The sequence below is a fragment of the Salvelinus alpinus genome, chromosome 28 (assembly GCF_045679555.1).
Source record: "Salvelinus alpinus chromosome 28, SLU_Salpinus.1, whole genome shotgun sequence".
NCBI lineage: Eukaryota > Metazoa > Chordata > Actinopteri > Salmoniformes > Salmonidae > Salvelinus > Salvelinus alpinus.
This window is the reverse complement of record NC_092113.1, coordinates 30,260,375-30,286,904: the sequence shown is the minus strand read 5'-3', so window position 1 is coordinate 30,286,904 and position 26,530 is coordinate 30,260,375. Positions and strand designations below refer to the sequence as shown.

Here is a 26,530-nt window from a genome sequence, read left to right as displayed (position 1 = left end):
TCAGAGTAGTCTTGGGTACCAGCCTCCTCTGTTCTCGTCCCAGCTCGCCGAGTCCAGCGTTCCCTCCGCTCAGGCTTTTGTCCAACGTTGTGAGCGCACCTGGAGGAGGGTCAGGTCTGCACTTTGCCGTTACAGGGCGCAGACTGTGAGAGCCGCCAATAAACGTAGGATTAGGAGTCCTAGGTATTGTCGCGGTCAGAAAGTGTGGCTTTCCACTCGTAACCTTCCCCTTACGACAGCTTCTCGCAAGTTGACTCCGCGGTTCATTGGTCCGTTCCGTGTCTCTCAGGTCGTCAATCCTGTCGCTGTGCGACTGTTTCTTCCGCGACATCTTCGTCGCGTCCACCCTGTCTTCCATGTCTCTTGTGTCAAGCCTTTTCTTCGCGCCCCCGTTCGTCTTCCCTCCCCCCCCCCCCGTCCTTGTCGAGGGCGCTCCTATTTACAAGGTACGGAAGATCATGGACATGCGTTCTCGGGGACGTGGTCACCAGTACTTAGTGGATTGGGAGGGTTACGGTCCTGAGGAGAGGAGTTGGGTTCCATCTCGGGACGTGCTGGACCGTTCGTTGATTGATGATTTCCTTCGTTGCCGCCAGGGTTCCTCCTCGAGTGCGCCAGGAGGCGCTCGGTGAGTGGGGGGGTACTGTCATGTTTTGTCTTTGATCTTCATGTCTTGTCCCTGTGCTTCCCTCTGCTGGTCTTATTAGGTTCTTTCCCTCTTTCTCTCTCTCTCTCTCCTCCTCCCTCTCTCCCTCTCCCGCTCTCTCTCTCTATCGTTCCGTTCCTGCTCCCAGCTGTTTCTCATTCTCCTAACGACCTCATTTACTCTTTCACACCTGTCCCCTATTTTGCCCTCTGATTAGAGTCCCTATTTCTCCCTCTGTTTTCCGCTTCTGTCCTGGTCGGATTCTTGTTTGATGTTTGCTGTTCCTGTGTCCTTGTTCCGCCCTGTCGTGTTCTTTGCCTTCTTCAGATGCTGCGTGTGAGCAGGTGTCTATGTCAGCTACGGCCAGTGCCTTCCTGAAGCGACCTGCAGTCTGTGGTCGCGTCTCCAGTCGTTCCTCTCTATTGACGAGAGGATTTCAGTTCCTGTTTTGGATTGACCATTGATAATATCCAGGAGAATCATTATTTGTTTAATACTGGAATAAAGACTCTGTTACTATTACGTCGCTTTTGGGTCCTCATTCACCAGCATAACAAAAGGAAATAGGTCAGGGTCCCATTTAGGATCATGCAATGCCATTCCCCCTTTCTCTAGCTTTCTCTGAGAAAGCCATAATGCTAGGCTGATTTCCAGTGACCCGGAGAAAGGGGAGTGATTAAAAGCCAAGTAGCTCTGATGGCCTCCGTCAGCTCCTATGAAGCAGCAGGACTGTTGATGCCAGCCACGGCTATCCATTCATTCACTTGCACTGAGTTTGAACCCAAATGGAATCTCTTTTTCTCCCGTCCTCTGTCATCTGAGTATATTTCAACTACAAACCAGACATTCACTTTTTCATGAGCCCTGGGATGTGGCGCTGGATTAGAGCTATAGAGCTATAGAGCTATAGCCGCATGGCATTAATATTGCAGGCCCTGTGGGGAGTGGTTTCTATCAGAGATTGTATTCCTGATGCCCATGCGATGCCACATTAAAATATATATTACGTTTTCATAGAATAAATATAATCCTCTATGAGGTACATTAGATCACCGTTCTTTGATCAGGTCAGCACCTCACCGAAAGAAAGCACTGAGTAAACTGTAGAGACGGAGGCAAGCATTTTACCCAGCTTTCAGTGTTATACCCCTGAGAGTAACTCAATAGTGTCTATCTCCTCAAATACCTCACCAATGAAAGTTTTATTAGTTGTCTGCTCTGGTAAAAGGTTCTGGCATCTGCTCTTTAGTATTAGAGCAAACTCTATAGAGACTACTACTTCTGTCTCTCTTACTCACATGAACTGGCAGTGACTTCACTTGCCATGTCTCATAGGCTTCATTGGGTTTATTCCTGTATGTATGATCCCTGTATGTACCCTGCACTCGTAACACTTGTTCTTACACAACCTAATGTTTTACCAACCTGTCCCCTTACTGGTCTTGTGTATGTACCATGTAAAATCTTACAAGTTATACTGCTGCCCTGCATCGGACTTGATAAAATCCTGCATCAAGTCTGAATCTGTTTTCTTCTCAATGCAGGCAACTGCAGTTGTATCCAAATTCGAGATTAATCTGCAACATGAATGTGTAATCCCTTCTTACCTCCTCAGGGAAGTGATCTGTTCATCAGAGAAGCCTCCCTCACCCTCATTAACCAAGAACAGTTTGTCCTTTAGTTCTCCTGGCTGCACATGGAAACTTTTGAGGAAAATATCTGGGGGAATAATCAGGAAAACAAAATCAACACGCTCACTCAAAAACGTCACATGAATGGTTTTACTCTTGACAGGGAGATACTCTTTTTCCTGTACCTGCAACTTGAAATGAAATAATTGAAGACAAAAGGTGCTTGGATTAATTATCTCTCTCAAGTGCCTTTGGGGTGCACTCATTTGTATTCTATCAAATCCAAACTGATGGGAGTTTGTTTTACCTAACAACCTCTGTGTATGCTGCAGGAGCTGGGAGAAAAACAATTCATTAGTACTACACTATCACGCTAAAACACTTTCAAATTAAATATTGTAAGGAATTATTGTGATATGCAGTCAGAGATGGATTCATCCACTGATTGAGTAACACCCAGTTCAAGGTTTTAGAAGTAATATGCAGCTAGATTCTATGCTATTCTCCTCGTATTAATTTAATAGGTCGACCGTCAGTTAATTAAAAAGCCCCAATCTGACAGGGGTGTGCGGGGTGCTCACTGCACTCTGCTTCTTTATGTATTGATCATTCTGCTCTGCTCTGGGCCAAAGCAAGAAGTCTCATCTAGAAGGAGAAATAATGTTTAAGTATTTCCTACATTACAAGGTCATTTTAAACACCACGCCACAAATATATTCTATTCTCTTCCGTCCTTTCTACTTTCCTTTCCTCCATGTTAATTATGTTCCCTTGGACCACCATTTTCTTATATTATGTTTAATAAGAAAATGGTGGTCCTCTGTTGCTCAGCTGGTAGAGCATGGTGCTTACAACAGCAGGATAGTGGGTTAAATTCCCAGGAACACCTATACGTTCAAAAATTATGCACGCATGACTGTAAGTCACTTTGAGTCTGCTAGATGGCATAAATGATATATTATAGAAAATTTGTGTTGAGTGAGTGTTGAGAAGTACAGGTACAGGTGAGAAGTACAGGTATAGTGGGTAGTCAGTCACGACCCTTGATGTTTTTATTTACCTTGGATGTAATGTGACAAGACTGATATTTCTAATCTTGCCACATCAAGACTACAGTTATTTTCTATTCAAATGTCAGTGTCTGTGTAACAATTAACATGACAAAATGTGTCAAAATCATCCTGATATACGACATCCAGTGATGACAGGGTAACAGGGTAAATGTCCCACGGGGGACCAGTACGAAAAAAAGTATGAAAATGTATGCATTTGGAAGACCCATTTGCGACAAAGCTTTAACTGCCTGACTTATGTCTTGAGATGTTGCTTCAATATATCCACATAATTTTCCTGACTCATGATGCCATCTATTTTGTGAAGTGCACCAGTCCCTCCTGCAGCAAAGCAACCCCACAACATGATGCTGCCACCCCCATGCTTCACGGTTGGGATGGTGTTCTTCGGCTTGCAAGCCTCCCCCTTTTTCCTCCAAACATTACGATGGTCATTATGGCCAAACTGTTCTATTTTATTTCATCAGACCAGAAGACATTTCTCCAAAAAGTACGATCTTTGTCCCCATGTGCAGTTACAAACCGTAGTCTGGCTTTTTTTATGGCAGTTTTGGAGCAGTGGCTTCTTCCTTGCTGAGCGGGGTATCAGGTTATATCGATATAGGACTCGTTTTACTGTGGAGATACTTTTGTGCCTGTTTCATCCAGCATCTTCACAAGGTCCTTTGCTGTTGTTCTGGGATTGATTTGCACTTTTCGCACCAAAGTACGTTAATCTCTAGGAGAGAGAACGCGTCTCCTTCCTGAGCGGTATGATGGCTGCATGGTCCCATGATGTTTATAAGTGCGTACTATTGTTTGTACAGATGAACGTGGTACCTTCAGGTGTTTGGAAATTGCTCCCAAGGATGAACCAGACTTGTGGAGGTCCACAATTTTTTTCTGAGGTCTGGGCTGATTTCTTTTGATTTTCCCATGATGCCAAGCAAAGAGGCACTGAGTTTGAAGGTAGGCCTAGAAATACATCCACAGGTACACCTCCAATTTACTCAAATTATGTCAATTAGCCTATCAGAAGCTTCTAAAGCCATGACATCATTTTCTGGAATTTTACAAGCTGTTTAAAGGCACAGTCAACTTAGTGTATTTAAACTTCTGAACCCCTGGAATTGTGATACAGTGAATTATAAGTGAAGTAATTTGTCTGTAAACAATTTTTGGATAAATTACTTGTGTCATGCACAAAGTAGATGTCCTAACCGACTTGCCAAAACTATAGTTTGTTAACAAGAAATTTGTGGAGTGGTTGAAAAACTAGTTTTAATGTCTCCAACCTAAGTGTATGTAAACTTCCAACGTCAACTGTATTTGGCTAACGTGTATGTAAACTCACAAAACTCCATATTCGAGTAATTTACATAACTCACATTACTATGAAGTGGCAGACACGGAGATAGACAGTGCATGGGTGCTGAAAGTAGGCTAATTAAAGTAAACAGTCTTCATTTTAATTTGACTTTAGGCTACTAACAACAAGAGGGCTTTGCGTTGGAGCCTATTTTTTCCTATTCAAAAAATAAGAGGTAAGCCTACCTGTTTGACAGATGAAATGATAGTTTACTATCCATATACTTTGTCAGTCAATTCCTTCAGTCACCATACACTACTTAAATATCTCTGTGTCAGTGAAGGGCTTTGTGTGTTAAAACCAGGGCTCGAATTGAGAGCGTATGTGAGGGAATTGTGGCTTTTGTTAAAGAAAATGGCTAAAAGCATAGGCCCACCTCTTGTTAGCATAAAAATTATGGACCTGATTATATAAAGTGATCTATATCGAAGCTTTAGTCCGCAATGATTTATACTAGAAACAAGCTGTTATATGCAGGGGAAAGACGTGACTCTGATGCATATGGGATATCTTTGGTTTCTCTACATGACATTCAGAGGCTGCGCTACAACCCTCTATAGCCAAGGAGACAAAAATGTACTTTGCTTGGGAAGTAATGTGTGATTCTGTCACTATCAATTGATGTTCATTTCAACAGGCTATTAAAAAACATACTAACACTAAATCAGTCAGGAGCAAGCTAGCTAAGGAACAAAAATGTATTATTTAGGCTATATTATTATTATTTCAAGGCTATAGCTTGCCATTTAAGAAATAAATTGTGAAGCATTTGTGACACATTACAGGCTGGCAGGATCGCTCAGGATTTCAACAACACATCAACAACATCACTTCAACAATATGCCTATAAATTTAGCATTTATGCTGTATATAATGACATTTTCAAAAATAAATCACTTAGAATTATATAATAATGAAATGAAAAATGGCATATTAGGCTATACAGTCATTCTACACTGCCTTTGAATTCACTTTTAGAAACCCGAGTTTGGCCAGTCTTTGGTTTGAGGATCATGCGGTGAGCTATGCATGCCTACATTTTTACATTTGACATTTGAGTCATTTAGCAGACGGTCTTATCCAGAGTGACTTACAGTTAGTACATTCAGTTAGTGCTTAGTTTGTTAATTTAGTCTAGCAGATGCTCTTGTACTCCCATGCCCTAATCCACGCTGTATCTCATCCGGCCGTGATTGGGATTCCCATAGGGCGGCGCACAATTTGGCCCGGGATAGGCCGTCATTGTATATAAGAATTTGTTCTTAACTGACTTGCCTAGTTAAATAAAGGTTAAATAAAAAATGAAATACATTAAAAAAATTACAGTCAACACAAATGTATTTTTTAACAACAATATCATGGAATCAAACAGTAGTGTTGCATGGGTAAAAAAAAGCCATATTACAACCTGTGCTGTGATAATTGCGTTGTTTGCTCTATAACCTGTTAGTCCATATGCCTTGCGACCATGATGTATAGGCCCAAAGGCCGAGACAATAAGAAGACACAGTAGCAGACTAAATTCAACCAGAGAGCAACCTCTGCTAGGTGATGTCCACAAAGTATATTGCATGTAACAAACAGTTAACCTACAGAACGGTCAAGTAAGTTAATGTTTCCGACATTTTCGGACCACTAAACAACTATTGATATAGAACCACGGAGAGTTCCCGCAAGTCACAAAGAAAACAAGAGCTGCCTCCACTATTCCAGCACCATTTAAACTTCAACATTTAAACATCATAAAATCACCGATGCTTAGTCTAATACAGTGACAACTAAAAGATGCCAAAAACGATTTAGTCCAATCAACATAAGCTAAATATGATGGTGTGTTTGCGTGCGTGTTTGTGCAAGTAGAAAAAACATGTTGACTCACCCTACTTGTAGAGAAACACCAATGCCATCCTCCTCTCTTTCATGTTGACGAAACGGTCTATGACTTTGTCTGACAGTACACACTTTTATTTTTTGTTGTCCTAGGCTACCTGGCTAAATAGTTGTTCGCTAGCCTAACTTCCTTTCATGGGCAACTTTAGCTAGTTAACGTTAGCCGTCTACATCTAGACACATATTGAACTTCCATCATCTCAGGCCAGGGGCACAATGTATGAATTAATGGTTGGATCAGTATCGCAGATACAATCATTGGCCAGTACGGAGAATTAAGTAAAACCACAAGACCAAATACCTATCTCCATCCATGACTAATTTAGGAAAAGGCCAATTTTAGCTAGCTAGCCACAGGAAGACAACAACACAATAAGATGCAACAATTCAAGTTGTTTCTGTCAATGACGTATGCTCTCAATACGATTTTCATAGAAGTGACGCCAAATCCAAACGGGCTTCCCTTGACACTTTTTTTTGGTGCCCCAGGATCATTCAGAGTTGAGCTCACTCAGTTTAGCTCAATGCTGATTGGCTATTATTTTGTACTTTTTTATCAAGAGAGGCCAAATGCCCACTGGCTTCCTTGCATTCAATACTATGGGCGGCAACAATGTCATACTCTTTTGGACCAGACAGCATCAGATAGATGGCCTACACATACAGACACAGAAGGGCGCTGTTTCACTCGCTCAGATGCTTTCTCCAGTGAGATACATTCAGCCTCTTGTGAATTGAAGGAAAATTATGAAACACAGAAGCTTAAACTTAGACTATCCTCTTTTTTACCCATACCCTGTATAGAAATCAAAACCACTCCGGTGCTGCAGCATGCGCTCATTTGTTGTCATGCCCTACTGTGGTATTACAAAAGATTCTAGTTGTCTCCAGTCAGGTAAAATTATGTAAAATTGCATGAAATGCGTTTATAAAAGGCCATTTTTTTCTTGAACCGCAAATAAGATTAATGCAGTGGTTTTATTAAAATAGAGATATTTTCACCCCTACCCTTGTCTGCAGTGTTCTGCGACTCTACAACCTTCTGGCTACTTTGCCATGTAATGCTTACAAAACCAAGAACAGTTTCTAAAACTGCATATCTAAGGCACTGGTCTGTTCTATGAGTGAGGGTAAACGGTAGGCATGTTCTCTGCTATGCACTTTATGTGTTCATTTTTATTTAGGGTTCAGGAGAGTGTCACTTGTTTTTGTTTTTTTCAAACGTTCAGGGAGGGTCAGGTAAAAAAATATATTTTACTGAAGGGAGGGCCATTTATTTTCATTTCAGAGAGGTCCGATGTTCTCCAGGTATCACTCATTATAAATAATATATAGTTCCTTAGAAAATAGCCATTTTTGATGTCACCAAGCAGGCCAAAACTCCATCCCACCAAAAAAAGGCGGTCTTTTCAAACGGTTCTTAAACTAAGGGCATTATCATCATTTTCACAATTCCACAGTATTATTGCAACTTCATAGCGTAGAAATATATATATTTCTTTTTAACAATAAAATCACATTTTTGACTGCACTAAGCCTTTAAGAGCGGTGATGTTCTATTAAAGATTAAGTGTTCAAGTAATTACCTGATGTTGCTATGCTGCTGCCTAGCCTTCGCTTTGGCAGAAAGTTATAGAAACAGACCATTTTGCTTGTTAATTTGCTCTTGGCCAAACTTTTTTTTTATCCTAACAAATTAGGATACAGAAATGTAGAGTGTATCACACAGGAGGCAGAGTGAACCACAGGTGTACTTTTAATTGCTAATCCAGTCATTTCTGACTGTGCATCCCAAATGGCACCCTATTCCCTACATAGTGCATTACTTTTGACCAGGGTTCATAGGGCTGTCGGGAATAAGGTGCCATTTGGGGAACACCCTCAGTCCTCAATGAGACACTGGATAGAGCTCTCAACACAACCTTGATTAGACATGCTAACATAAGAGCATACTAGGGAGCTCTCGTGTCGAATCAATCACCATATTAATTAAGCACATGTTTAAAAGTACAAGAAGGGCAAGCTCTGGGATGGCACTACACAGTGCACAATAAAATGTTTCCTCTTAAAACTGAGTGGGGTATTTGAATGTGAGACTTTGCAGATGTTTTCCTCTCTGTGTGAAACAAGTAATGTATTAATACTATGAGGTTAACTAGTCTTTTTTGCTCGTCTTAGAAAACTGATAATTGCAGTCTTCTAAGCTATCAAACAGATAAAAGGATGGAGCAAATCCAACTGGCGTAATCTTCTTCTGCTACAGATATAGGATCTTAATTTGAGCCAGTTTGCTACAGCAGGAAAATAATCCTGCAGCAACATGACATGTGATATATTATGTGTATTATAATAAATTGAACATTTTCATAAGGAAAAATCAAGTCTGAAATTTCAAAGTGGAAATTACAAACTCCAGAAGCCTTTTTAAAACTGAAATACACTACAAGTTTAAAATGTCCTGCATTGCAGGAAAGTTCTCCTGCAACAGGGTGATCAAATTAAGATCCTACATTTGTAACTAGCTATATAGAATGTGCTTCACTCTTTGATATTCAATATTATTCTAATCAATTTAGTCCAACACAGTGTGTTTCGTCGGTAATACCTGGAAAAAGAGTGAGTCATGACCTGAGCAGTGGTTGACTACATAGTATTAGACCCACAATAAGTAATTCTGTTCTGTTTATCTCCTCTCAGGGTTCAGATATTTTCTTCAAGGAATGAAGACGAACACAACACCATAAGCACCTGTCCATGACCATCCTGCATGCCTCCCCTGCTCCCCTGCACTTATCTACCATCCTGCATGCCTCCCCTGCACTTATCTACTATCCTGCATGCCTCCCCTGCACTTATCTACCATCCTGCATGCCTCCCCTGCTCCCCTGCACTTATCTACCATCCTGCATGCCTCCCCTGCACTCATCTACCATCCTGCATGCCTCCCCTGCTCCCCTGCACTCATCTACCATCCTGCATGCCTCCCCTGCACTTATCTACCATCCTGCATGCCTCCCCTGCTCCCCTGCACTCATCTACCATCCTGCATGCCTCCCCTGCTCCCCTGCACTTATCTACCATCCTGCATGCCTCCCCTGCTCCCCTGCACTTATCTACCATCCTGCATGCCTCCCCTGCTCCCCTGCACTTATCTACCATCCTGCATGCCTCCCCTGCTCCCCTGCACTTATCTACCATCCTGCATGCCTCCCCTGCTCCCCTGCACTTATCTACCATCCTGCATGCCTCCCCTGCTCCCTTGCACTTATCTACCATCCTGCATGCCTCCCCTGCTCCCCTGCACTTATCTACCATCCTGCATGCCTCCCCTGCTCCCTTGCACTTATCTACCATCCTGCATGCCTCCCCTGCTCCCCTGCACTTATCTACCATCCTGCATGCCTCCCCTGCTCCCCTGCACTCATCTACCATCCTGCATGCCTCCCCTGCTCCCCTGCACTTATCTACCATCCTGCATGCCTCCCCTGCTCCCCTGCACTTATCTACCATCCTGCATGCCTCCCCTGCTCCCCTGCACTTATCTACCATCCTGCATGCCTCCCCTGCACTTATCTACCATCCTGCATGCCTCCCCTGCTCCCCTGCACTTATCTACCATCCTGCATGCCTCCCCTGCACTCATCTACCATCCTGCATGCCTCCCCTGCACTCATCTACCATCCTGCATGCCTCCCCTGCACTCATCTACCATCCTGCATGCCTCCCCTGCACTCATCTACCATCCTGCATGCCTCCCCTGCTCCCCTGCACTCATCTACCATCCTGCATGCCTCCCCTGCACTCATCTACCATCCTGCATGCCTCCCCTGCTCCCCTGCACTTATCTACCATCCTGCATGCCTCCCCTGCACTTATCTACCATCCTGCATGCCTCCCCTGCACTTATCTACCATCCTGCATGCCTCCCCTGCACTTATCTACCATCCTGCATGCCTCCCCTGCTCCCCTGCACTTATCTACCATCCTGCATGCCTCCCCTGCTCCCTTGCACTTATCTACCATCCTGCATGCCTCCCCTGCTCCCCTGCACTTATCTACCATCCTGCATGCCTCCCCTGCTCCCCTGCACTTATCTACCATCCTGCATGCCTCCCCTGCACTTATCTACCATCCTGCATGCCTCCCCTGCTCCCCTGCACTTATCTACCATCCTGCATGCCTCCCCTGCACTTATCTACCATCCTGCATGCCTCCCCTGCACTTATCTACCATCCTGCATGCCTCCCCTGCACTTATCTACCATCCTGCAGGCCTCCCCTGCACTTATCTACCATCCTGCATGCCTCCCCTGCACTTATCTACCATCCTACATGCCTCCCCTGCACTTATCTACCATCCTGCATGCCTCCCCTGCTCCCCTGCACTCATCTACCATCCTGCATGCCTCCCCTGCTCCCCTGCACTTATCTACCATCCTGCATGCCTCCCCTGCTCCCCTGCACTTATCTACCATCCTGCATGCCTCCCCTGCTCCCCTGCACTCATCTACCATCCTGCATGCCTCCCCTGCTCCCCTGCACTTATCTACCATCCTGCATGCCTCCCCTGCACTCATCTACCATCCTGCATGCCTCCCCTGCTCCCCTGCACTCATCTACCATCCTGCATGCCTCCCCTGCACTTATCTACCATCCTGCATGCCTCCCCTGCTCCCCTGCACTTATCTACCATCCTGCATGCCTCCCCTGCACTTATCTACCATCCTGCATGCCTCCCTTGCACTTATCTACCATCCTGCATGCCTCCCCTGCTCCCCTGCACTTATCTACCATCCTGCATGCCTCCCCTGCACTTATCTACCATCCTGCATGCCTCCCTTGCACTTATCTACCATCCTGCATGCCTCCCCTGCTCCCCTGCACTTATCTACCATCCTGCATGCCTCCCCTGCTCCCCTGCACTCATCTACCATCCTGCATGCCTCCCCTGCTCCCCTGCACTTATCTACCATCCTGCATGCCTCCCTTGCACTTATCTACCATCCTGCATGCCTCCCCTGCACTTATCTACCATCCTGCATGCCTCCCCTACTCCCCTGCACTTATCTACGTGTTGTCATGCAGCCTGCCTGTGGCATAGAGACAGGCTATAGCCCACAGAGAACACATATAAGCTCACTGCTAGAAGGGAAAATGCTCTTAATCTCATCATAATACCGCCACCTGGATATAGATAGTTCATATCCATCTGTTTGAATGTAAAACTGTAAGCTATATGCATAAGCACTTTGTCATTAAGGATAAGAGTGTTATGATTGCAAACGCAGAACATAACCGTTATACTGTAATAACTAGGTATAATAATAACCATGAATTATTTATCTAAATGATTTATTGTAATTTACAATACACTAATAGAAGTCATACTGTATGTATCTAGCGACAATATTAGCTATAGCTCCTTGGATAAATAGAGAAAATACTGTCACTGTCCATGCGCAACAGGAAAATAATAGATAACAGATAGTTAGCAGAGATCCTGCTGATGAGCATGCAGAGCTCATCTAAAGCAAGCATAATCTTTGTGTGTGTGTGTGTGTGTGTGTGTGTGTGTGTGTGTGTGTGTGTGTGTGTGTGTGTGTGTGTGTGTGTGTGTGTGTGTGTGTGTGTGTGTGTGTGTGTGTGTGTGTGTGTGTGTGTGTGTGTGTGTGTGTGTGTGTAGCACCCTTTTCCCTCTCTCATGCTGGCGGCAGAGAGATGCATCACCTGGAGTTGCCCACAGGAGGTAGTCACCAATCACAGTGCCTTACATTTACACCATTTTAGCAGACACTCTTATCCAGAGCGACTTACAGTAGTTAATGCGTACATTCTCGCACTGCTCCCCAGTGAACATCAAACATACAGCCCTGGCATGGCACACACCATGCTCTACCAACTGAACCACATGGGGCTGCCTAGTCAGAGTACAACTTTCCAGGGCACAGAAAGGAGAGGAGCACACTTGGAGTGTATCCTATCCTGTTCTATCCTATGACAGACGCTCAGAGCAACTGTCGCACAGGACTCCATCCATAATTCATGGCCATGCATACTCTAATTGTGTTGCCAGCCTGCACACTTGTACTGATGCCATTTAACAACCCTCTCTGCTGCACCACACGTGTATCACTTCACTCTTTCTGTGCCACTTTGAAGACCTGCGAGAAGAGAACTCTAAAATATTTCTTCCTCATTCTCACACGCCACATGCACACACTTTATCCATTGGTCTTAGGTTGCCTTGAGCTACGCCAAGTCATAGAATTTGTCCCAAGTGGTGCAGCGAGACACTGCATCTCAGTGCTAGAGGCGTCATTACAGACCCTGGTTCGATTCCAGGCTGTATCACAACTGGCCGTGATTGGGAGTCCCATAGGGCGGCGTACAATTAGCCCAGAGTTTTCCAGGTTAGGGTTTGGCCGGGGTAGGCCGTCATTGTAAATGAGAATTTGTTCTTAACTGACTTGCCTAGTTAAATAAAGGTTAAATAAAATAAAAAAATAATAATTGATGCTCAACTGAACAGCAGTCAAAGCCATTAAGTGAAGAAGAAAAAAGATGGAAGTTTTACCCATAGAAATAGAATGTATAGAATGGGCGTCCCCCATTTAATTGCCAGGATTAGCGGGTCCAAGCTCGTTCTATTCATTCTATTTCTATGGCTTTACCAAGGTTCTGATAGACTCAGACTGCCCCCTGTAGACATGCAGTGCAGTTCACAGGGGAGGACAACCCATATCTGTATCTACACTGAAACTAGCAGCATTATTCTTCAAGGATGGTTATCCGAAAATGTATGCACTCACTACTGTAAATCGTTCTAGATAAGAGCTTCTGGTAAAATAATAAAATGCAAAAAAAAAAAAAAAAAAATTGTCTTAATGTCTCAAAGTATTAATTCTATTCCAATGCTTCAATGTTCAACCTAATCCTTCAATGTTGGTTATTTCTTGTGTCTCGTTATGTAGCTACTGTACAACATTTTTTGCATCTTTTCTCAAGCAAATACATGTGGTATTGAGATTAGATGGAGAATGAGTCAGTACACTGATGTAAAGCTCATAGAGTTTGCTATTAAGTACTACCATCTGGTGGTTGCAAAAAGGTGTTACTTATTTTTTACAACTCAACTGCAGTAATCAAGCACTGCGTGTATTTTCAAACAAATCTGTTATCAGCGAGAAAATAATGTTGATGGATCTGATAAGAATACCTATGTGAGAATGCTGTTCATAGACTACAGCTCAGCGTTCAAAACCGTAGTCCCCTCCAAGCTCAGCTTCAACCTTGGGACCCTGGGACTGAACACCTGCCTCTGCAAGTGGATTCTGGACTTCCTGACGGGCCGACCCCAGGTGGTGAGGATAGGTAACATCACCTCAACCATGCAGACACGCAACACGTGGGGCCTCACAGGGGTGTGTGCAGTCCTGTCCTGTACTCCCTATTCACCCACGGCTGCGTGACCACGCATGACTCCAACACCATCATCCAGTGTGCTGATGACACGACAGTGGTAGGCTTGATCACGGGCACGATGAGAGTTACTTGGTGTCCAAATCACAAAATAATTCAAATGTTCCACACACACACACACGCACACAGTTGTGAATAAGGCATGACAGCGCCTCTTCTGCCTCATGAGATTGAAAAGATTTGATATGGGCCCTCAAATCCTCTAAAAGTTCTACAGCTGCACCATTGAGAGCATCTTGACTGGCTGCATCACTGCTTGGTATGGCAACTGCACCGCCCTCGAACGCATAACCCTACAGAGGGTGGTGCGGACAGCCCAGTACATCGCTGGGGCTGAGCTCCCTGCCATCCAAGACCTCTATATCAGGCGGTGTGAAAAGACCCCGCCCAACCGAGCCACACTGTTCTCTCTGCTTCTGTTTGGCAAGCGGTACCGGAGCATCAAGTCTGACACCAACTGGCTCCTAAACAGCTTCAATCCCCAAGCCATAAGACTGCTAAATAGCTAACAAAATGTCTACATGGACTATCAGCATTGACCCTTATATTTTATTTGTATTTTTGCAGTCTCTATGCACACTCACAGGACTCTACACACTCATACACTCACACTCCAACACACACACACACACCCTTCATTTGCTCACACACACACATAACACACATTCATACTGACTCTACACACACACTCACAAAAAATCATCAGATACGCTGCAGCTACTCTGTTTATCATACAGTATATCCTAATGGCTAGTCACCTTACCCCTATACATATTTACCCCCGCCACCACTCCAATATCCCTGCACATTGTAAATATGGTATTGGAACTGACCCTGGAACTGATCCTGTATATAGCTTACTTACGTTCTCGTGTTTTTCTCATTTCCATTTCTCATGTGTTTTTGTTCTACTTTACTTTATTTTATAGTATTACTGATATTGATTGCTGCATTTTTGGGAAACAGCTCGCAAGAAAGGCATTTCACTGTACTTGTGCACATGACAATAAAACTTGAAAAATAAGTTGTGTACAACCAGGGGATAAAATGGCCAGAAAATAGAGCATATAGTTGTGAAAGCATATAGGCCTATCACCTCAAACTTCCATACAAGTCATTGTAAAGCTACTTACTAAAGTTGTGAGCAACCTTCGTGTTGAGCATGATGTGAAGGTTAATGCTGGGCTCGGTGATCCCACCAAATGTTCCCAAATCTTGAACTGCAAATTGCTCATACAAGCGTGAAGTGTCAATTTCAATGTTCCCAGCGTTTCCCCGTTTCCAGCATGATTTCTCTATCTGCCAAGAGACCAATCACAATCACCACAAAGACAAACTGGATTCTCTATGAAATGCAATGATCCAGGAAGCTACGGAGACACTGTAGAGAATAATTCCCTACAGTCCTCAAGGAAATGAAGAAGTGGAATTTAGGTAATTCCTTATTGCAAACTATCAGACTAAACCTTCTCACGGATTGGACTCAAGTGTAGCGTCATATAAGGCGATATACCATAATATAACATAATTGACAATGTGCACGACTATATTACATGGTTACAAATGTAATAAAGAGGGATAAATAAAACCATAGTAGTACCTTATCTGAACCAACCTCATCCCAGTGGAAGGCCCTGGTCCGCTCTGTTAGGGGTTTTCTACTGGGCTTAAAGGGCAATGGAGGAGGCATAGGAATGAAGGGGGGAGCTGGCACCATTGAGGGAATGGGTACAGGGACAGTGGCAGGGACATGGACAGGATCAAGGACTGGTGCCAGGACAGGGACAGGGACAAAACCAGGAACAAGTGCAAGACCAGGCACAGAATCAAGGGCAGGTGCAGGGGAAAGGACAGGACTAGGGAAGGGGACATTCATTAGTAACTTCACAGGGCTGCAGGGTATTGGGAGAGGCGAGGTTGGAGGTTTACTCTCAATCTTTTTTCCAGCCGATAGATTATCTGCACTGGAGACAAGATCTGTTCCTTGGAGGCCTTGTCCGTCAGTGGACTTGTTCTCCTCCAGAATGTCTTTGACATTGTCATAGATTCTTAAAGCCCTGTTTTCCTCATAGAAGTGCTCCGACTGAGACGTGCGTTTCCAGTTCAGGCATAGCTTATCTATGGCCTGGACCCAAGCATCCCTCTCCTTCTGGATGGCTTCTGTGCTTTTGGAAAGTTCTGTCACAGGTACCTGGAACCTGCAATACATCAACATCACTCATCTTAACTTCCTCTATTGGCAGTAAACAAACAATGGCAATCACTGAGCAAACAATTGAAATCTAAATGTATGGTATTAGATGTTGTCAAATAGAAGTGCTTATGGTGTGTTTATACAATGCATACAGTGATGAGAATGGTGTGTTGGTAGCAGCAATCCTCAACTGTTCAGATATGCTTCAGAATAATGTATGATTCTGTTAAAAAGTTACAACATTGTTGCTGTATTTAGATATGTAGATTAACTAACATTTGAAAATGTTTCATTGACAAAACAAATGACTACAAGAACACATAACCTAAATTCCTTATACTCGCTTCTCTCATCCTAAACATCTACCACCCTAGTCTCAGAATGGGTTTTACATGGTCACTCACTGATACTCATTCTTGTGAGTCAAAAGAGTGAAGGTGTCACAGCTGCGCGGTTTCTCTACACTCGCGTCCCCGTCTGAGAAATGAATGACAACTGGCAAGGATGACAAAATGACCATGTCCCCATCTGCACCTACCCCCCGGTGGCTGATGGGCAGCAGGGTCAGCTGGCCAGGATGAAGGTGAGCCTCGTACCTAACAACACAAGTGTAGATCACATCATGATGTAGATAGTAAACAACTTATAGTCAATGCAGGACTCTTCCAAACTTTGTAAAAACACTGTGCAGTAGTAGTAGTAGTAATTGTAATAGTAGTAGTAGTTGTAGTTGTAATAGTAGTAGTAGTAATAGTAGTAGTAGTAGTTGATGTTCTTGTTGTAGTAGTTGTTGTTGTTGTAATAGTAGTAGTAGTAGTAGTAGAAGTAGTCTAGTATAGAACACAAACATACTTCACCCATTTAAACGATGCCAATCCACCTCTCTGCAGGAACAGCAGGCCCTCCCTGAGGCTCTTTGGTGCTGGAAGCAGGGGATGCACACACATGTCTTCACTGCCCTCCACTGGATGGCTGTAGATGTTTCTGTAGATTATCTTGTTTACAAGCTGCATTATCTACACAACAAAACACAACATCAGTGTGAAGAAGTCTCAATCAAAAATCGTACGTGTCAATTGAAAATATAAAGTCCTCAAAATGTCTTCAAACTTTATTTAAAGAATGAATGGCCCGCTGTTAACCAATTAGGGGAATTGATTGAAATCTCTCACATCTCCTATGCCTATACACAAACCAGGCTGCTGTCCACCTCTATTACAGGTTAGGGATGACTCTTTTACCTTGTGTTTGTCCTCCAGTGAGGCTGCCTCCAGCTCATAGGGTTAGGGTTAGGGACGACTCTCTTACCTTGTTTTTGTCCTCCAGTGAGGTGGCCTCCAGCTCATAGGGTTAGGGACGACTCTCTTACCTTGTTTTTGTCCTCCAGTGAGGTGGCCTCCAGCTCATAGGGTTACGGACGACTCTCTTACCTTGCGTTTGTCCTCCAGTGAGGTGGCCTCCAGCTCATAGGGTTACGGACGACTCTCTTACCTTGCGTTTGTCCTCCAGTGAGGTGTCCTCCAGCTCATAGGGTTAGGGGCAGGGGCGACTCTCTTACCTTGCGTTTGTCCTCCAATGAGGTTTCCTCCAGCTCATAGGGTTAGGGGCAGGGACGACTCTCTTACCTTGTGTTTGTCCTCCAGTGAGGTGGCCTCCAGCTCATAGTCATGTCTTCCTCTGAAAGATATAGAGAACTTGGCCCCAACTCCGTCATCGCAGCTCTTAACACACAGGAACGGCAGCTGCCGCTTTACGATGCCTTTCTCTATGCTGCACACCATTTTAGTGTTGAAGTCAATCTAAACATACAGTATAGAGATACACATTATTCTGAGATTATCACTGCTTTTACTCAATGATGCATGACATGGACAGTATGTACCAGCACACTACAGGCTTGCATTGTACAGTATTGTTATCACAACTCAGGAGTTGCTGTTTACTTACTGTAATGGAAGTTGTAAGACCTATTTACAGTTTTTCCCAATTATTTACACACTAAAACTGGCCCATGAGGCACAATGACCCAAACCTGTAACTAATTTACCAGAAGCAACACCAAATCTGCAATACTACTTGCACATGTTTTGCTTTACACTGAGACTATAACAAACATTTGGCAATTCTCTACCTTTGGCACAACCTTCACAGCTAAAATCCCTTGTGTGCAAATGAAAAGCAACACTGTTCAACAAGCTAAACTCAAACTTAGCAGAGAGAGGTGGAGGGTGAAGACTGCGGGAAATATAACAGATTATTGAAAACCCTGCCATCTTCCACAACATCAGAGTGAGCTTATCAACCATAGCCCGCATCTTGCATTTGTGGTCCTTTCTTGTTTGAGTACACACAAACAATTTAACAAAATATTAGTCTTTAGACTGAAAAAGGTTCTGAAAGTAGTGTTTTGAATATGTCACAGTGTGATCTCGTTTGTCACTACATTAGATTCATTTGATGTGTGTTTGTCTCATTTGTATGCAGAGTTTCATTTTGAGCAGGAAGTACATGATTTTGATTTCTGTGTTTCATTTTGCAAGATGTCAGTGGGGTTAGGGGAAATTGGCTAACTGTTTTGTGTTTTGTATTTAGAGTACCTGAGATGTAGTTTCAGCAAACGTGTGTTAACAGTTGGTAAAAACTGTAAATACGAGTTGTGATAACAACTAACCCAATGTCAAAAGGGTACCCATATCTGACTCGCCTGAAGAATGCGCTTCTGCCACCTGTAGCGGTTGTACTTGTAAACACTGAAGTTGTACTGGGAGGCTTGCTGTTCCTGCAATGAAGATCAATACACCAATGACAATGATGCAGGACTAAATGTTATGAACACATCAAAGAGTGATCAGAAACATCCAGTTCTACGTTGGTGGACAGGACAGTGGAACCCCATAACTTAAAAATGTATAGTGAATGACAGAATAACATGCATGACAAGTACTGTGTCGTGCGTAGATAAAGTCCATTATGCGTGTGCACAGACCGTCCAAGGTAACAGTCAGGCCTTGTTGTTGCCATGGTTTCCTGTGCTGAATTCAAGACCCAGTAGTATAATATCTATAGCCTGGTCCCAGATCTCTTTATGCTGTCTTGCCAACTCTTGAGGCCAATGCGTGACAATGACCATAGGAGTTGGCAAGACGACACAAACACATTGTTGTGGAGGTATTGTAATACTGGGCCTTGGCAAAATAACACAAATAGATCTGGGGCCAGACTACATAACAATACCTCTGTGGCCAGGCTTTGCTTTAGCTGCTCCTGGTTGCTCCTCCTGGCCTGGTTCAGGGCGTCATCGATGGTCAGCTCCCCACTCTTCACCTTCATCATGATGCTCAGCTGCATCTCGTTGCTCAGCTGAACCAGGAGGACAATGATCACAGATGAGCAATGCATATAAATTGTAGCTAGTGTTCCGAATGCAACGAAATGATAGCTAGTGTTCTGAAGGCACACAAATGATAGCTAATGTTCCGAAGGCACACAAATGATAGCTAGTGTTCCGAAGGCACATAAATGATAGCTAGTGATCCGAAGGCACATAAATGATAGCTAGTGATCCGAAGGCACATAAATGATAGCTAGTGATCCGAATGCACATAAATGATAGCTAGTGTTCCGAAGGCACACAAATGATAGCTAGTGTTCCGAAGGCACATAAATTATAGCTAGTGTTCCGAATGCCCATAAATGATAGCTAGTGTTCCGAATGCCCATAAATGATAGCTAGTGTTCTGAAGGCACATAAATGATAGCTAGAGTTCCGAATGCCCATAAATGATAGCTAGTGTTCCGAATGCCCATAAATGATAGCTAGTGTTCCGAAGGCACATAAATGATAGCTAGTGTTCCGAATGCCCATAAATGATAGCTAGAGTTCCGAATGCCCATAAATGATAGCTAGTGTTCTGAATGCCCATAAATGATAGCTAGTTTTCCGAAGGCACATAAATGATAGCTAGTGTTCCGAATGCCCATAAATGATAGCTAGTGTTCTGAATGCCCATAAATGATAGCTAGTGTTCTGAATGCCCATAAATGATAGCTAGTGTTCTGAATGCCCATAAATGATAGCTAGTGTTCCGAATGCCCATAAATGATAGCTAGTGTTCCGAATGCCCATAAATAATAGCTAGTGTTCTGAATGCCCATAAATGATAGCTAGTGTTCTGAATGCCCATAAATGATAGCTAGTGTTCTGAATGCCCATAAATGATAGCTAGTGTTCCGAAGGCACATAAATGATAGCTAGTGTTCTGAATGCCCATAAATGATAGCTAGTGTTCCGAAGGCACATAAATGATAGCTAGTGTTCCGAAGGCACACAAATGATAGCTAGTGTTCCGAAGGCACATAAATGATAGCTAGTGTTCCGAATGCACCGAAATGATAGCTAGTGTTCTGAAGGCACACAAATGATAGCTAATGTTCCGAAGGCACACAAATGATAGCTAGTGTTCCGAAGGCACATAAATGATAGCTAGTGATCCGAAGGCACACAAATGATAGCTAGTGATCCGAAGGCACACAAATGATAGCTAGTGTTCCGAAGGCACAAAAATGATAGCTAGTGTTCCGAAGGCACATAAATTATAGCTAGTGTTGTCAGGTTTTGGCCAGGACTGTTCAGGTTTTGTTCACTAGATGTCCCCCTTGCACCTTTTTTGTACCTTTTGTTTTTTCTTGCCCTAATTATTGTTTGCACCTGTAAGTCAAATCAAATCAAATCAAATCAAATTTTATTAGTCACATACACATGGTTAGCAGATGTTAATGCGAGTGTAGCGAAATGCTTGTGCTTCTAGTTCCGACAATGCAGTAATAACCAACAAGTAATCTAACCTACAATTCCACAACTACTACCTTATACACACACAAGTGTAAAGGGATAAAGAATATGTACATAAAGATATATGAATGAGTGGTGGTACAGAACGGCATAGGCAAGATGCAGTAGATGGTATAGAGTACGGTATATACATATGAGATGAGTACTGTAGGGTATGTAAACATAAAGTGGCATAGTTTAAAGTGGCTAGTGGTACATGTATTACATAAAGATGGCAAGATGCAGTAGATGATATAGAGTACAGTATATACATATGAGATGGGTAATGTAGGGTATGTAAACATTATATTAAGTGGCATTGTTTAAAGTGGCTAGTGGTACATTTTTACATAATTTCCATCAATTCCCATTTTTAAAGTGGCTGGAGTTGAGTCAGTATGTTGGCAGCGGCCGCTAAATGTTAGTGGTGGCTGTTTAACAGTCTGATGGCCTTGAGATAGAAGCTGTTTTTCAGTCTCTCGGTCCCTGCTTTGATGCACCTGTACTGACCTCGCCTTCTGGATGATAGCGGGGTGAACAGGCAGTGGCTTGGGTGGTTGTTGTCCTTGATGATCTTTATGGCCTTCCTGTGACATCGGGTGGTGTAGGTGTCCTGGAGGGCAGGTAGTTTGCCCCCGGTGATGCGTTCTGCAGACCTCACTACCCTCTGGAGAGCCTTACGGTTGTGGGCGGAGCAGTTGCCGTACCAGGCGGTGATACAGCCCGACAGGATGCTCTCGATTGTGCATCTGTAGAAGTTTGTGAGTGCTTTTGGTGACAAGCCGAATTTCTTCAGCCTCCTGAGGTTGAAGAGGCGCTGCTGCGCCTTCTTCACGACGCTGTCTGTGTGGGTGGACCAATTCAGTTTGTCCGTGATGTGTACACCGAGGAACTTAAAACTTTCCACCTTCTCCACTACTGACCCGTCGATGTGGATAGGGGGGTGCTCCCTCTGCTGTTTCCTGAAGTCCACAATCATCTCCTTTGTTTTGTTGACGTTGAGTGTGAGGTTATTTTCCTGACACCACACTCCGAGGGCCCTCACCTCCTCCCTGTAGGCCGTCTCGTCGTTGTTGGTAATCAGGCCTACCACTGTAGTGTCATCCGCAAACTTGATGATTGAGTTGGAGGCGTGCATGGCCACGCAGTCGTGGGTGAACAGGGAGTACAGGAGAGGGCTCAGAACGCACCCTTGTGGGGCCCCAGTGTTGAGGATCAGCGGGGTGGAGATGTTGTTACCTACCCTCACCACCTGGGGGCGGCCCGTCAGGAAGTCCAGGACCCAGTTGCACAGGGCGGGGTCGAGACCCAGGGTCTCGAGCTTGATGACGAGTTTGGAGGGTACTATGGTGTTAAATGCTGAGCTGTAATCGATGAACAGCATTCTCACATGGGTATTCCTCTTGTCCAGATGGGTTAGGGCAGTGTGCAGTGTGGTTGCGATTGCGTCGTCTGTGGACCTATTGGGTCGGTAAGCAAATTGGAGTGGGTCTAGGGTGTCCGGTAGGGTGGAGGTGATATGGTCCTTGACTAGTCTCTCAAAGCACTTCATGATGACGGAAGTGAGTGCTACAGGGCGGTAGTCGTTTAGCTCAGTTACCTTAGCTTTCTTGGGAACAGGAACAATGGTGGCCCTCTTGAAGCATGTGGGAACAGCAGACTGGGATAAGGATTGATTGAATATGTCCGTAAACACACCAGCCAGCTGGTCTGCGCATGCTCTGAGGACGCGGCTGGGAATGCCGTCTGGGCCTGCAGCCTTGCGAGGGTTAACACGTTTAAATGTTTTACTCAACCTCGGCTGCAGTGAAGGAGAGCCCGCAGGTTTTGGTAGGGGGCCGTGTCAGTGGCACTGTATTGTCCTCAAAGCGGGCAAAAAAGTTGTTTAGCCTGTCTGGGAGCAAGACATCCTGGTCCGCGACGGGGCTGGTTTTCTTTTTGTAATCCGTGATTGACTGTAGACCCTGCCACATACCTCTTGTGTCTGAGCTGTTGAATTGCGACTCGATTTTGTCTCTGTACTGGGACTTAGCCTGTTTGATTGCCTTGCGGAGAGAATAGCTACACTGTTTGTATTCGGTGATGCTTCCGGTCACCTTGCCCTGGTTAAAAGCAGTGGTTCGCGCTTTCAGTTTCACGCAAATGCTGCCGTCAATCCACGGTTTCTGGTTTGGGAATGTTTTAATCGTTGCTGTGGGTACGACATCGTCAATGCACTTCCTAATGAACTCGCTCACCGAATCAGCATATTCGTCAATATTGTTGTTGGACGCAATGCGGAACATATTCCAATCCGCGTGATCGAAGCAGTCTTGAAGTGTGGAATCAGATTGGTCGGACCAGCGTTGAACAGACCTGAGCGCGGGAGCTTGTTGTTTTAGTTTCTGTTTGTAGGCCGGAATCAACAAAATGGAGTCGTGGTCAGCTTTTCCGAAAGGGGGGCGGGGGAGGGCCTTATATGCGTCGCGGAAATTAGTATAACAATGATCTAGGGTTTTTCCAGCCCTGGTAGCACAATCGATATGCTGATAGAATTTAGGGAGTTTTGTTTTTAGATTAGCCTTGTTAAAATCCCCAGCTACGATGAATGCAGCCTCAGGGTGTGTGGTTTCCAGTTTACAAAGAGTCAGATAAAGTTCGTTCAGGGCCATCGATGTGTCTGCTTGGGGGGGAATATATACGGCTGTGATTATGATTGAAGAGAATTCCCTTGGTAGATAATGCGGTCGACATTTTATTGTGAGGAGTTCTAGATCAGGTGAACAGAATGACTTGAGTTCCTGTGTGTTGTTATGATGATCACACCACGTCTCGTTAATCATAAGGCATACCCCCCCGCCCCTCTTCTTACCAGAAAGATGTTTGTTTCTGTCGGCGCGATGCATGAAGAAACCAGCTGGCTGCACCGACTCCGTTAGCGTCTCTTGAGTTAGCCATGTTTCCGTGAAGCAGAGCACGTTGCAATCCCTGATGTCTCTCTGGAATGCTACCCGTGCTCGGATTTCATCAACCTTATTGTCAAGAGACTGGACATTGGCGAGTAGTATGCTAGGGAGTGGAGCGATGTGCCCGTCTCCGAAGCCTGGCCAGGAGACCGCCTCGTTTGCCTCTTTTACGGCGTCGCACAGGGTCGCCGGCTGGGATCAGATCCATTGTATTGGGTGGAAGGCAAAACACTGGATCCGTTTCGGGAAAGTCATATTCCTGGTAGGAACGATGATGAGTTGACGTTAATCGTATATTCAGTAGTTCCTCCCGACTGTATGTAATGAAACCTAAGATTACCTGGGGTACCGATGTAAGAAATAACACATAAAAAAACAAAATACTGCATATTTTCCAAGGAACGCGAAGCGAGGCGGCCATCTCGTTTCGGCGCCGGATGTTGAAAATCATTGAAAGTCATGAAAGTCATTCCCTTGTTAGTATTTAACCCTGTGTGTTCCTCAGTTCCTTGCTCAGTGTTTGTATGTTAGCACCCAGCCCCAGCCTTTGTGAACATTTTTCTCTTGTTGAATTTTCCAGAGGTTCTCTGGTTTTGTTCTCGTGTATTTTTGGATTGATCTTTTGAGGTTTGTTTTTTCCCTTGCTGTTTTTACCACTTTGTGGATTTTCTTTTGTATTTTGGAAGATATCTATTTTTTATTAAACCACCATCTCTAGTACTGCTGTGTCTGCCTCATCTTCTGGGTTCTGCCAATTATTAGTGACTGTTTCTCGCACCGGGTCCTGACAAGTGTTCCGAATGCCCATAAATGATAGCTAGTGTTCCGAATGCCCATAAATGATAGCTAGTGTTCCGAAGGCACATAAATGATAGCTAGTGTTCCGAAGGCACATAAATGATAGCTAGTGTTCCGAATGCCCATAAATGATAGCTAGTGTTCCGAATGCCCATAAATGATAGCTAGTGTTCCGAATGCCCATAAATGATAGCTAGTGTTCCGAATGCCCATAAATGATAGCTAGTGTTCCGAATGCCCATAAATGATAGCTAGTGTTCTGAATGCCCATAAATAATAGCTAGTGTTCTGAATGCCCATAAATGATAGCTAGTGTTCTGAATGCCCATAAATGATAGCTAGTGTTCTGAATGCCCATAAATGATAGCTAGTGTTCTGAATGCACAGAAAGCTTCACTTTGCATAGAACAACCACTGGCGTAGAACACACGTCACAGCCCCCACAAGGCAGGAGGGCCCACAAGCTTTGGGGGCCCTCATTTCTTTCAATCGTGAATAATGATTAGTGAGAAAGTTACAGACGCACAAATATCATACCCCTAAGACATGTTAACCGCAAAACTGAGCTAAGCAACTGAGAACAACTAACAACTAACACAAGCACCTGTCAAACGAATGTGTCACAACAGGAAAAAAAACATCTTCATTTGTCTTTGTATCAAACATTTTATATTTAGATTTGTGAGAATCTTAGTTCCTCTTTAGTGACAGAATAGAAGATCTGCATGTCTGGAATGAAGGAAGTAGAATGCCCAGAGGAAAGTACCCACACAACTTCCTCACAGCTTGTTTCATTGTTAGTATAGAAGCTTACTGACTATGCTATTACAGTAATACTGAATAACTATTGAATAACAACTATTTCTACGGTCCATTTCTATGGTCCTCTGTAGCTCAGTTGTTAGAGCATGGCACTTGTAACACCAGGATAGTGGGTTTGATTGACCCAACCACCCCAACATATAAAATGTATGCACGTAAGACTAAGTCGCTTTGGATAAAAGGGTGTGCTAAATGGCATTAAACAGATATACAGTTATACAAATCATGACAGTCAACATGTCATCAACAGTTCAAGACAGAGAATGGAATACCAGAGAATGTGCCTTTTCATTGAAACGAACAGCGTTAATCATAATGTCATTGCTTGGAATGAGGATGTTGTTCAGTTACAGAGGCTGAAATGTCATAATCTTACCTGTGGCACAGCTACTGAACCTTTTCTGTCCATCAAAGAGGGGTTTTCGTTCCTGGGCCCTGCCCGTGGCAACATAATGTACGGGGTTTAAAAAGAAAATCTCAGCAAAACTTTCCTGTCTAGAATGCATGGAGTGTTTCACCTAATTTACAGTAACACTTCCTTTAAAAAGCCAACTAAGAGGAAAGGAGAAGAAAAGGGATTTACCGGGCTCTATACCCCACCCACCTATTAGATTTCGCATCTCTCTGGTCTCTATAGTTTCTACAACGCTCAACAAATGGTGTGTCAGTTCTTGAGTCAGTTCATGTTGTGACATGCTCATGCAATTCGTTTTTGCCCGGTAGTCTTTATTTCATAATGTTGTGGTTTTGTCTAAAAGACTAGGCCTATTAAGGAGATAAATATGTATAAATTGTTGCATATTGTGTTTATATTTTTGTTCAGTATATATACAGTATATACAGTATATATACACAGTATATATACTGAACAAAA

At 43.9% G+C, this 26,530-nt stretch overlaps 1 protein-coding gene across 4 annotated transcripts in view; it reads right to left on the bottom strand.

Annotated features, from left to right (window-relative positions):
• Positions 1–26,273, bottom strand: part of LOC139557660 (protein diaphanous homolog 1-like) — a 59,360-nt gene extending 33,087 nt beyond the window's left edge. The window contains exons 1-9 of one of the 4 annotated variants that reach the window (XM_071372744.1): positions 26,033–26,273; positions 19,495–19,620; positions 18,965–19,039; positions 17,886–18,059; positions 17,113–17,276; positions 16,665–16,856; positions 15,667–16,264; positions 15,200–15,365; positions 2,254–2,365 (exon numbers count right to left, since the gene is read on the bottom strand). In XM_071372744.1, the coding sequence (XP_071228845.1) occupies positions 2,254–2,365; positions 15,200–15,365; positions 15,667–16,264; positions 16,665–16,856; positions 17,113–17,276; positions 17,886–18,059; positions 18,965–19,039; positions 19,495–19,620; positions 26,033–26,107 (1,682 nt within the window). In that variant the 5' untranslated portion in view covers positions 26,108–26,273. Of the gene's footprint in view, positions 1–2,253; positions 2,366–15,199; positions 15,366–15,666; positions 16,265–16,664; positions 16,857–17,112; positions 17,277–17,501; positions 17,815–17,885; positions 18,060–18,964; positions 19,040–19,494; positions 19,621–26,032 lie in introns of those variants that run through there. The other 3 variants (XM_071372743.1, XM_071372742.1, XM_071372745.1) reach the window with 3 other exon arrangements.
• Between the last annotated feature and the right edge of the window lie 257 nt (positions 26,274–26,530).